Source organism: Homarus americanus, unplaced genomic scaffold (genome assembly GCF_018991925.1).
Source record: "Homarus americanus isolate GMGI-L3 unplaced genomic scaffold, GMGI_Hamer_2.0 scaffold39155, whole genome shotgun sequence".
In the NCBI taxonomy this organism is placed as follows: Eukaryota; Metazoa; Arthropoda; class Malacostraca; order Decapoda; family Nephropidae; genus Homarus; species Homarus americanus.
This window is the reverse complement of record NW_024737042.1, coordinates 3,714,252-3,727,484: the sequence shown is the minus strand read 5'-3', so window position 1 is coordinate 3,727,484 and position 13,233 is coordinate 3,714,252. Positions and strand designations below refer to the sequence as shown.

General features: G+C 37.4%; 1 protein-coding gene across 4 annotated transcripts in view; it reads left to right on the top strand.

Annotated features, from left to right (window-relative positions):
- Positions 1-13,233, top strand: part of LOC121872594 (phosphatidylinositol 4-phosphate 3-kinase C2 domain-containing subunit alpha-like) — a 73,368-nt gene that overhangs the window by 38,130 nt on the left and 22,005 nt on the right. For all 4 annotated transcript variants that reach the window (XM_042375442.1, XM_042375440.1, XM_042375441.1 and 1 more), the window contains 7 exons: positions 1,774-1,889; positions 2,808-2,955; positions 3,685-3,873; positions 6,621-6,837; positions 7,069-7,206; positions 8,121-8,219; positions 9,714-9,866. In XM_042375442.1, the coding sequence (XP_042231376.1) occupies positions 1,774-1,889; positions 2,808-2,955; positions 3,685-3,873; positions 6,621-6,837; positions 7,069-7,206; positions 8,121-8,219; positions 9,714-9,866 (1,060 nt within the window). The remainder of the gene's footprint in view (positions 1-1,773; positions 1,890-2,807; positions 2,956-3,684; positions 3,874-6,620; positions 6,838-7,068; positions 7,207-8,120; positions 8,220-9,713; positions 9,867-13,233) is intronic.

Sequence of the window (13,233 nt, the reverse complement as noted above, 5' to 3'; positions counted from 1 at the left end):
ATAGGCAGCTTTCTTTTTTTTCTTTTTTCTTTTTTTTTATCTGAATTATTATTACAGGACTATTAAATTTTTGCCCCTCAGGCCCCAATGTGGGTCAGTGCCCTATGCCCGGGTGGGCTAATCCCCTTAAAAAAGAAAAACAGCCGTGGGAAATTAAGGTTTGTTTACATCCGGCAGTTCGGCTGCTCTCTCTCTCGCTCTCTCTGCTTGTCTATACAGAGTACAACATTTAACCCTTCAATATATATGAGCAGTAAATAAGTGTTGCTTTCATATTCTTATGTAGAGTAATGACGATATGTTTTCACATGTGCGCACTTACGTACGTGCAGTCTCACTTTTTTTTTACCATTAATGGTTAGCTACTTACAGTATATTGTTCCATTTATTAACATTAAATAACATTACAGTTACTTCAAACAACCATATTATTTTTTTACATTAATTTTACTACAGCTAAAATCAGGGTCTTATTTTCTTCAGTTTTATATGTCGAACCAATCAGTCACTGGTTTCGTAAGCTTCAACATAAACAATGCCGGCAGCCGTCTCGTCTCCTCTAATATTCCACGTATTGTTAATAAATTGTATTGTTAATTTTGTACACACATACATTAATTCAATAAAAACAAATTCAGAAACATTAATTAAAATATATATGAACAGTAAATAAGTGTTGCTTTCATATTCTTATGTAAAGTAATGACGATATGTTTTCACGTGTGCGCATGCGCACTTACATACGCGATCTCTCTTTTTTCTTTACCATTATCGTTAGCTACTTCTATTGTTCCATTTATTAACATTAAATAACATTCCTTAAAACAACCATATTAATTTTACTACAGCTCCAACCAAGGTCTTATTTTCTTCAGTTTTATATGTAGAACCAGTCAGTCACTGGCTTTGTAATCAACGAAAACAATGCTGTGTCATTTCCTCGTGTGTTTTAATATTCTACGTATTATTAATGAATTGTATTGCTCATTTTGCACACATAAACATTAATTCAATAAAAAAGACATTCAGTAATGAACAATAATGAATCTTTTGTTCAGAAGAGAAATGACACTGTTTACACGATTATGCACCTCGTCTGCACGTTGGCGGGCCGTTCAAACCCGTCGAAATTCAAGTTTCAGCCGTCAAAATTTTTATTTATTTATTTTTTTGTGTGTTCCAATAAAATACGTTAAGAATTAAAAACTCGCGAAATTTGAGAAGCTACTATACGACATTTAACCCTTCAATATGTCTTCAAAGAGACCATGATGCAGAGAAAGTGGTGCTAGTGCTTCCAGGCATAAGCACAAGTCACTATCTATCCAGGAAAAGGGTGAATTTCCATGGTCCGGCAATTTCCATGGTCCGGCACCGGTCAGGTCCCGAGGTTGCCGGACTAGAGAGGTACAACCTGTATAATGCAAAATATTGTCTGTACTGTATATTATGAATTTCCATGGGAGTAAAGTGCAAAAAGGGGTATTACAACAATATACTTGTAGCTGTGACCAAACTGTCTTTAATTCAACAAATGGCTGTGAAGGCTATGTCACACACACACACACACACACCACACCACACCACACCACACCACATGAGAGATGGAGAGAGAGAGAGAGAGAGATTTAAAATTAATTTTCCTAATTAGTTTGCCAAGAGTTAGCAAACCATGATAATTAATCAAGGGTTTACAATATATTACAATGTAGATATATTTTCATTAATAATCATGAAAGAAAAAAGTGTTCATTGTTCTTGTGTGTATTACAGGCACCTTTCGCAGGGATATCATCTTCTAACTTTGTGGCCGATGGCAAGTGACAAAAGACTTGGTCCTGCTCCCTACTCATCGGACCATCCTCAAGTGCATGGCTGTGCTGTCCTTTGTAAGTTTAGCTTAATATTCTTTTTACAGTCGAGTGGAAAATTCATGAGGTTAGGCTCCTGCACTACTCATGATAAAACTCAATTTTGATTGAGATTCTTGACCTTTCACCTTTACCATCATCATCACTGTTTTGTGGCCATTTTCCACACTTGCTTGGGTTAGCTGTGATTACCTGTGATTACCTCATGGCATGTTGTCTCGGTTGCCATCAGGCAAATTTAAAGCAAGTTTTACGTCTGGATGCTCCTCCTATCGCCAACCCATTTTTACAGAGTGGGAACTGGGCATTTTATGTAGGACTTTCAAGTACCCTCCTCAGCCAAAAATGAAAGTTGCCATAGATAAGGTTTCCAGATTTTGTTGCATAGCTATATAACATAGTTCCATGTTTAATGTTTATAAGCCACTCCCAATTGTAAAGTTTTGAATATTTTTCAAGCAACAACGGATTGACCTTGTCAAAGCTGCATCCCGAAGTTGAACTGTCACTTCAACCATTTGGCTGAGGCTATGGGAAAATGAATTTACCAATATATGCACAAAAAACACAAGTAGATAAAAACTTGTCTACTGAGAATGTTGTATGGTAAATAGATAATAATTCTTGGTAAAACAGTGTATACTTTTGTGCATCATGTATACAACATTAGTTAAAAACATTGAAGTTGGGTACTGTATTTGGCTCCTCTAGGTGAGTAATTTCAGTCTTTCTATGGTCTCATTTTCTTCTAACATTTAGTGTATCATACAGCACTAATAATTCTGCTCCTAAAAGTCTTTTTTTTTTTTGTAAGACAGAGATACACAGCTAGTTTTCCCTTTTTATGAAATAATAGTTTATTTTGATACATGTTATAGTCTTTACAGATAACAAAAGGGTAAAAGTTAATATAAAAAGTTATTTTAATTTTGTCAGCGGTGGAGTTGGTGGACTTTGGGGGTGAAGTTGTGTTCCCAGAGGTAACACCACAAGAACCTAAAAAACTAGAATTCTCTTCTTTGGACAGTAATACTCAGCAGCTTCTCTCAGATATCATAGAAAGAGACATCTTCACCTTCAACAAGTAAGTCTCTACATGTTTTCATTGAATCAGCATCTTTAAGTTTTCAAAAGGTAGCATTTTTACCTTGCTGCTTATTAGTTAATCACACCTCTGATAAAGCACACAGCAATATAAAATAACAAATAAAAGATGATTTTCTTAACTATTGCAAACTCTCCTTTACTGTGCAGTGTTGGCAGAATCCAGAGCAGTACAATCTTTCACCCACCAAGTGTCATCATCATTACCATTTTATGGCCATTTTCCATGTTTGTGTGGGTTAGCCATCAATACCCAATGGCATTGTGTCCCAGATGCCCTTAGGCAAATTTGCAACAACTTTTATGGCTGGATGCTCTTCTCATCACCAGATCTTGCCTGGTGCAATAACATTCATAACTGTATTGTCCAAATACTGTATAAATCCAGTATGCAAGAACATATTTTAGTATTTAATACTCCACTGGCTTTTCTGCATTTTTATTTTTATGCATTACTCCTCCTATATCACATGACCTAGAGGGGCATTATTTGGAACAAAGGCACAAACCATAGGGCTTACGTATACAGTATACATCATGGTTGTGTATATTTATTCTCCAGTGGTTGGTCCCAAAGATGTGAAACAAATATATGTATGAGTGTGTGTATATGCATAAGTGGCCTGGTACAGACTTGCTTACAAAATAGATTTCAAGATTTATCCATTATCTTTTGTTTCTCACAATAAAACTGCATTTTTCTTTTCAGGGGTTCGGTGGAAGATCGAGAAATTCTGTGGGAAAAACGTCATTACCTGCATGAAGAACCTTTTGCATTAGCCAAAGTGTTGCTTGCAGCACACTCTTGGGATGTGTCTTGCCTTGCAGACCTTCATTCTCTTGTAAAGAATTGGGCCTCACCATCACCTGCAGATGCCTTACACCTTCTTCTACCATGGTGTGTATCAAATTCACTTCTCATCATTGAATATGGTAAAGACTAACAAATAATGTATCAAACAACATCAATAAGAATTTGGCTTCTTCAGACTAATGACTCAGTTTTTCCAAGGATGTTGATAGGCACACACCCTTTATAATCATTGTTTCATGAAAGTAAACCATGGAAGTATGGGATTAAGAAAACAGCATTTCACCGTAGTTACTTCATTCTTCTAGTAATGCAGTGACACCTCACCAATTCAATACAGAAAATAACATTTCACACAATTTCATGACATTTGAAATCTTAAGAAAACTCCTCGTACATATTAGGCCACTTGGTATGATCTGATTTTGCCTCTTCCAAGTTACAGACCAACCCCTATAGTGCACAAGTAGGTGTAAAATCTAAGCCTTTCTTATAACCATATAAAATGGACAATGTAAATTGTGCAGTATTATTATTAAAGCCTTCTACTTTTGATCTTTCTCTCGGCTGTATGCTAGGCATGGGATAAAATCTAAGAATTCTTTTTCATAATAAATTACCCATTCCTCTCTTGGGAACCAGAGGAAGGGAAAAGGACCTTACGGTAGATTATTTTCAAAGTGAAGTAGAGGTGATGGTGATCCTGGTAGCTCAGGGAGACAAACCTTGGGACTTGCAATATTCCAGCTTTAGTTTGGGAAATTGGGGAGGAGGGTGTCAGTTTGTCTGCTGCACCTATGATAATACTGAACTCATGGCTGTAATTTTTAAGGCTCTTGTTTCTTTTAAAGTATAATGCAACTCTTGCATGTTTCTTAATGTGTTTCTCATGGGAGTCCACTGACAGACTATGAGAGCTGGTTTGAAATGTTTCCAAGATTTTGTTAGGATGGTTTATACTGAGAGTTCTTTGTTATTGATCTTTCTTCAGTTGTTAAAATCAGTGGATGAGTGGACACGGTGCTCTCCCCGTCCTAAAAGGATCTCTTGTTTGTGCCTGACGCACCCCCATTCCACGTATCTAGGAATGGGTACCTAACTTTATGGCTGGGAAGCGATGACAGTTGAGTGCGGTGCCAACCACACTGCCTGTTCTTGCATGGACTGTGCTGTATTCACTCGGTCTCAAATGGGTCATCAGGTCAATGAGTCCCACTATCACTTTCTCATTGAAGGAAGTCAAGCTCACTTGAGAAATAGTAGACTGATCTCCAAATTGAAAGGAAGGGGAACTTCATACCAGTAATTGACAAGCTGAAATCGGTACAGGTACTGTAATTTTTGGTGGCAGGGTTCCGTCAGTGTTGTCACTTTTCTATTGGTAATGTGTGTGAAGACTTGGTTTATAAGAAGTGGAGTGTGTAGAGAAGGTTTTACATTTGTTTTAGATGCAGTTGATATCAAAGAAAGTTTAGATAGAAAAAAGAAAATTACTTAAATTAGTCACACTCACTCAGGAGTGCAATTTGTCACCTAAAAGGGAAATGGGTTAACAATGGGTAACAGTTATGTTCATAAAAACTGTTTCCAGAAACTAGGCTAATTTTCTTATACAGGTAACTCGCGCTTGATTTAAGCGTTTTTGGAATAACGCGATTGTTCAATTAATACCAAAAGCTAATTTACGCCTGCCAATTTTTGAAATAACGTGCTCAAGACAGTTTAAATTTGCCGTGCGTATTCGCCTGGTCGCCTGGGTGGAGTCGTGTATGATGCCTGGTGAGGTGCTTGTAAATTATTACTATAAAGTCAGTCATATCAACATCAACGATTTTGATATTATTATTAAAAATAATAATTATTATAATAATGTAATCATAAAGATTATTACTACAGGTACTAATGATGAAGAAAATGATGATAATGAAGTATTCTGTACAACAACTGTGACGACGTCCAGCAAGCTTCACGCGTATCGCTTTCTCAGTTCACACCAGCACTACCGGTACTTTTTCTCTGTGCTCTCATTTGCATTGTGTGTATATCACGTACCTTTTTAGTGTTCAACGCTGTTTTCCCCATTGAGCATGTCTGGAAAATGTCTTATCTGCCTCCTCTGGGGCGCCTAAAGCCATAAAGGCACGAAATACAATCGCAATGGACATTAAATTAAATGTGATCACCCGCCTTCAAAGAGGAGAGCGTGTGTCGGAGGTTGGCCGTGTGCTTGGTTTAAGTGAGAGCACTGTTTGTACCCTGTGCGGTATATGATGGTTCTCCTAACCTGTACCATTTACATGTATTCTTATGGGAACAATATATTTAATTTATGCGTTTTTTAATTAAGTAGTGGTTTTCAAGAACGTAACCCCCGCGTAAAACGAGAGGTGGGTGTATTATTATAAACTGATACTCATGTACAGTATCTCAAAAAAGTATCTGTCCACACTGTGTGAAACATTGAGACCACAGATGATAGATATTGGCACATGCATTAACTTTGGTATATAATTTAACATAAGTAATGCATTTTCTATTTATTTTGGCATAATCAATATGATGTTCAGTTACTAAATGTAGTAGGATCAGTATGCCACAAAGCAATGCATACGAACCCTCCCGAGTTGCATGTAGCATTTCGGAAGTCATTGGACCCATCCTGGCAGATACTTTTTTGAGATACAATACATGCAATATTATTTATTTATTTTATTTTATTTATTTATTTTATTTTATTTTATTTTATTTTATTATTTATTCATTTTATTTTATTTATTTATTTTATTTACTTATTTATTATTATTATTATTATATTATTTTTTGTATACTTGCAGTTTTGCAGACAGTGTGGTGCGTGCTCGTGCAGTAGAATGGATCAGAGGTCTTGGGTCAGATGAGCTGATAACATTCTTGCCCCAGTTGGTGCAAGCAGTAAAACATGAAGCTTGGGACATATCTCCCACAGCAGAATTGTTACTAGAACGTGCACTCACCTCACCCAGGCTAGCACATCACCTATATTGGCTGCTCAATCAGTGCCTTCCTCTGCAGGTGTGTAAATGATGAAAAAATGATAAGAGGTAAAAATGTGTGAGCCACCTAATTCTGTGCTTAGATATAAAATGTACTTTGAAAGTTAATCCTTCATTATTACGTAGATTGTCGTGTTTCCTATCATGATTAGTAAACCAGCGTCACTTCTTGTAGGTGAGAATTATATAATTTTGTGAGAAAAAGAGTCGGTGGATAAACAGATTTATGCCTTTTTCCTTTCCTTCGCAGACCAATATGGGTGGTGAACGAGAGGTGGTCAGTGATGCCCGATACCGGCGACGTCTCAATTTGGTAACTCGGGCACTCATGGCCATCTGTGGCAAGAACATAGAGAATAGACTTCTTACTCAGGAAGCTGTACTCAGGGTTAGTTAATATCTGCTCTATATGCAACTTTTTTGTGGCTCCTGTGGATTGGTGAGTGTGATACAGTACTTATGAGGTACACAGCGACCTGTGGTGCAATGGTCAGCATGCTGGCCTCGCAAGAGAGTGGACCCGAGTTCAATCCTTGGGCAGGGTGAAACTATGGGCAAGTTTCTTTATGCCAGTTGCCTCATTTCTACCCAGCAGTAATTGGGAAACTGGACGTTAATCGATTTGCAGCTCGTGTTCCGAGGTAATGGTTAGCTAATGCAGTTGGCTAGTTGTCCGGTCTTCTCGGACTATTCCTTAGCATTGGGTCATGCAATTTGTTAAATTAGGGACTTAGGGTGTGGTTGTTGTGTTGGCAACAGTATTTACACCTTTAAACAAATTCACACCTAGGTGGTCCTAGGGCCGGCCATCCTCATACACGAGAGGCAACCATTATTATTATGAGGTACAGTGGGCCCTTACTTTACATGGGCATTACATTTTTGGAAAGCCTTGTGTACACTGAATTTATACATATTGATCGTAACTTCGTATGAAGTAAACACTTGTAAAAGTCTTGAATGCTATTCAACCCCCACACTCTTGTGTATTATACAGAATAAACACAGTTACATGGATAATTAACATGATTGTACAGTAGAGTATATACTGTTCTCTCATGGTTGGTTATCCCATGTCTGTGTGCAACCTAGGACACTATCTGAACCATTTAATTTGTTTAGAAATTAAACTTTTTTAGCCTTAGTGTAGCCTATATTGCAGTACTGTCCTGCACTGTACAGTCTTGGATAGCACAGAGTTAAGCCAATGAATGTTGAAGTAATATTGTGGAAGATGGATGTATCAAATTATTTGTCACGGTTTATGCTGTATTCACCATCCTTATCTTTTATATTTTCCAGAGTCTCTATGCAACAGCTATGAACATTAAGGATACAAAGGACAGTCAGCGGATGAACCTGCTTGGCCGAGACTTGAAGAATATTCATGATAGTCTTGAGGTATGAATACTAACATAAACCCTTGATTTCTGCAGGGGTTGTATTCCAGGAGAATGTCAGAAAAGGAGGTTAACCCTTAGACTACAACTGTTGGAAAACCTGCACAGTGATGTGTGTGCAAAAAAAAAAAAAATTAAAAACATAATTATATTTTAAATTAGATATATGTATGCAGAAGAGGAAAAAAATACTTACATTTATTCAACTGGTGGAGTGAAGTGAGTATGTGGGGGCTGAGTGACTAGGGGAGAGGAACCGAGAGGTGGTGGGTAACAGACTGCCACTAATGACGACGCACATATGTTTTCCATAATGAATGAAAGGTAGCTTGAAGATTTGCTACTAGGACCCAATGCACTTTTGTTATTGCAATTGGCACAATTAAAAAAGGACCAGTTCCAAGGGTGGTTGTTTGGAACCCAAAAGTAAATTCCCTAAAGAAACAATATAATTGTGGGGGTGGTTAGGTTCTGAACCACCTTACAAAACCCCAATTTTATTAATATTTAACCTCAAATAGTGATACGCATACACCTGTAACCTTTAAAAAAACTGTACCAGTACTTTTATTACTGTATAGGAGTACCTATCAAAGCCTTAATTTTTTTTACAAACAACAATACTGTACTGTTGGAGTTTATCAGTGAATTCCTTACAAAATTCATGCACCTCCATCACTACATTGAACAGCTTCTACAAACTCTTTCCTCTATCTAGTAGACTTTCTTCTGAAGCCAGTATACATTATAACCTCAAGTTTTATCAGCTTCATACAGTATATGTTTCTTCCAAGGTTTTATTGTTTTTGAAGGATTCTTTATACTGAGGTATTAAAGGGGATCTTAATTAGGATTCCCCTGGTCTGTGTGTATGTTTACTTGTCAGTTTGTTTCTTTTTGCACCTCCTCTACCTTAGTTCTTACTTCCTTAAAATTGTGAACTACCTAGTGAAGAGTAAGCTAGAAAGGGAGAATTGATCATGAAATTCCTTTTTCTTATGGAATCTAAAGTCAGGCAGCATATAAACTCTCCCATCTCTCCTGAAGTAGTGACCAGCCAGCAGGAACTGAGGTAACAATGATTAAATATGCCCAGGTTGCTAGGATTCATTGAGGCTGAGAAAGACTTGTTTGGGTGGAGCCTGTTGCCATGGTTATTGAGTGCTCAGTCGGAAAGTCATGCCTTTGAATAGACCTTCAGTTCTTCATAACAGAATTACTGTGTTATGTTCCCCTCATTGCATGTTGATAGCTCTGGGGAAAGGATATGTAATACAGTATGTCTATCCAGAGTTTAACAGATTCGCCTGAGCTGAAGTTAGGAGGTTCTAGCTGAAGATTTAAGAACCTTCACAAAATGCCTAGTATTACTAGGCTGCTAACTTTTGGGCTTTGCTAGAAAATGGATTTCAGGGTCATTTATCCAAATCTGAGATTTGATAAATAAATGCATTATTATTGAATTGTATCTGATTATAGAATATCTTGTTGTCAGGTGAGCCCAACATCTCTACCGCTCTCACCTTCACTGGAAGTTGCTGGGGTTGATGTGAAGAACTGTTCATATTTCAACTCCTTCACTGTCCCCCTGAAGTTGGCCTTCCTGTCCTCTGAGAAAAACACTGATCCAATTCATGCCATCTTTAAGGTGAGAATAGAAATATTTAGCAATTTTTTTAAATGTAAAAAAAAGTGCTAAACAGTACTCTTTGCTTATTTCCTAGATTGTACAATGCTTATAATTTTTAAAATTGGAAAAATATTAGTTCATGATGAATTTATGATTTATTATAGACAGCATATCATACCATGTGTGGTACTTCAGTTAATAAAAACCTGTAACAGCAAATGAAGGGACATTGTATTGCTATTGATTCCAGCCACCCTCCTCTGTAGTGGGAAATGAGTTGCAAAAAAAAAAGTAACATTGAAGAAATTGAAGTTAGGGAGGGGGAGGGAGGCAATGGCTGGACAGCAGACCCGTCGTCCAGTAAGGGTAGGCAGACTTATCCACCATCCACCTTGACTGTAGCGAGAACATTCGTCCGGGACTGTACCTTCAATTTTGAACCCTTCAATAGCGTACAGTACTAATATGCATCAAAGTCTGTAGATACAGGTAGCTTCCAATTTGCAAAGCTTTGGTTTATAAAAATTCAGAAGTTATGGGGAAAAAACGTCCCAGGATTTTATTTGTGAATGAAAATCTTGAAGTTATGGAAAAGAATTCTCTATATTTGTAAATTTTTCCTAAATATCAATGAAAGTATGCTAACATATTGCAGTTTTTTATTACTAGCATGCTTATTTATTTCACTAACTTATTTCGTTATTCTAGAATAGTACTGTACTCACTATGTTGTTAAGTCTTCATATAAGCTTTCAAAATGTTAGCTTTCTCCCACAATCATCAAATAACTTATCCTCAAAATCATCGGAGACACTCGCTCAGCCAGTTGCTTGATTGGCCACTTTCTCCTCATTTACTATCATGTAATAAGTGGAAAAATAAATAAATTATTTTTTCTGCATTTTTAAATTTCATGTTAATTATGTACTGTACAATAAAGGTGAAGAGCTGTAAGAGAAAGTGTGGTTAATGGCTATAACACAGTGATGATGAGTTCATAGTGTGAAGCATCTAAGTTTACATATCTAAGGTAATTGTGAAAGTTGTCATATTAACACAACTGGGCATTTGTTCCAAGTTTCATGGTATTCAGAGGCTTTGCAGCATTAATAGCCTTTCTGAGAAGTACAGAGGGTTATGTACAGTTTCCTCCACATGAACGTATCATGGCCTGGGAATGTGTGAGGGAACAGGTACAGAATGTGGCAATGTAGCGCCATAGTCATGGGCGTGAAACCCTGGATTACCGTGTTTACCGGTTTCTCTCAGTTCAGTCTTAGTTACTGAGTCGTGGCTGTATAACAATGATGCATAACATAACAAGCCCACAAGTCATTTCATCTACATTTAGAGTTGGTTCTCCCACACTATCGAATTGATTCACCCACACCTGTTTTGTTACCTGTTTTATTTAGGTTTAGTAATGTATTAATGTAAAGAACTGCCTCAGGCTATATTCCAAGAAGTGCCAATTATCACTATGTAATTTCTAATATTTCCTCATGGTTCTTTTTCAAGTTTGACCGGGCGCAAAATTTAATTGCCCAAGGGTATAAATACGTATAAAACCGTGGCTGATGTGACCTGTTATAATGTATAATATATACGTATACAGTGGTCCCTCGGTTAACTAGCGCCTTGGTTAACGAGATTTCTGTTAACGAGTTACCTTCCATAAGATTCTTAACTTCTGTTAACGAGCAATCCCTCGATCAACGAGTTTCTTACGAGCCGACCTGAACATGTTTTCGCTTGCATTTGGCGGTCCACCAGCTGTAGTATTAGTCCGCCAATACAGTAATCGGTTCTAGGGCTTAAATTCCTTACCATTTTAGCAAATATCAAGAAGTTTATACTATTCAATAATTTTAAAAGTTTAATATTAAATTTTTTAGTCATTTTAACAATTATTGAACATAATTGAAGGTAATGAAACTAGTTTTATGCGCACCATCCAGCCTCTCAACACACCATACAGGCGTCAGTCTTTGTGTCTTTTCAGTGGAGGTAACATCTTGCTTGAGACTCTCTTCAACTAAACCCTTTTTTTCTGTGTTTGCAAGCAAATTATTGGTCATTTTGAAATTTATTTAACGTATTGACTATATATAATGCAGTGCAGTGTTGATTTTAAGAAAATATTCTTGAATTACACCAAGAGAACTAAAATTTTATGGGCGAAATGGCGCCATGGGGTGACTTCTCTTCACCCCCCCCAATGCCTTCTCTTCTCCTTTCTTCTCCACCCCCATTCTAATTCCCATCATCATCATCATCATCCAGGAGCCTTCTACATACTCAAAGTAAGTGTACTTTTCTACCTTTTTTGTTGAATTTAGGCAATTTTCGGTGAGCTGGAACCAATTACCCAAAAACCCATTGAAACAATGGTTTCGGTTAACGAGCAACCTTCTAGTACGGATTGTGCTCGTTAACCGAGGGACCACTGTATAACCATATACGGGTTAAGTGACATTAGCCTGTAGGAACAACAGTTGACAAACGGCAGTGAGAGAGAATATGTGCACGCCTCTCGGTAAAACACTTGCCACCACAACTTTTTTAATTTTTTTATTCATTCTTATTGTCATTTCATGCTTATTGTTTTAATGTCACAAGATTAAAAATTGTCATTGGTGGTGGCTTATTGCGGTGTAGTTGAAGGCAATTGGTGAAACCAATTGTATTCTAGTATTGTGATGTATAACCATATACCTTAGCCTGTCAACAGTGAGGTGAGAGCACGCGGTATTGCCAGTCAAAACATATTGGTATAATTGGAGGAGCTAATGAGGTGAATTTACATTACCTTGGTCACTGAGGTAGGCATGATTGTCAGAAGGGGTATTGTTTGGAGGAGAGAGGTGGATGATCAATTTGATTTTGATGATGTTGAATTAGAAGTTGAAGATAAGAGTTTCTCAGATTTTACTGGGGATTTAGAAGAGGTTGATGGGGTTGACTCTGGTTTCCTTTCTACCTCCTTGAGGCTCCTGTCAAGAGAAACCTGGACAGCAGCCTCCTTCTTGCAAATTTCTTTGCAGCATGTAAGGCAATGGTTGTCTCCTTTAGAGATCTGCTGGAATCTTCTACGAGCTTGAAGACCTCGCCCATCTCCTTGACTGTAAACCTCTTGGGTGGAGCCCTAGTGACCTCCTTAGCAGTAGCAGGTTTTTGTTGGAGAGGCCTTAAGAATTTAAAGTGAATAAGTCTTTAACTTCATCTGCCTCAATTTCAAGCTGCTCACCCATTTCTACCAGCTTGTTAGTTACAGTCTTAATAGTCCTCAAATTCCTTGCAATCATTCACAAACTGAGGGCATGTCTTCCATACACAAATATGTTTCTTTTGCTATACCTCATTCTAGGACCCTGCAGTGTTCCTG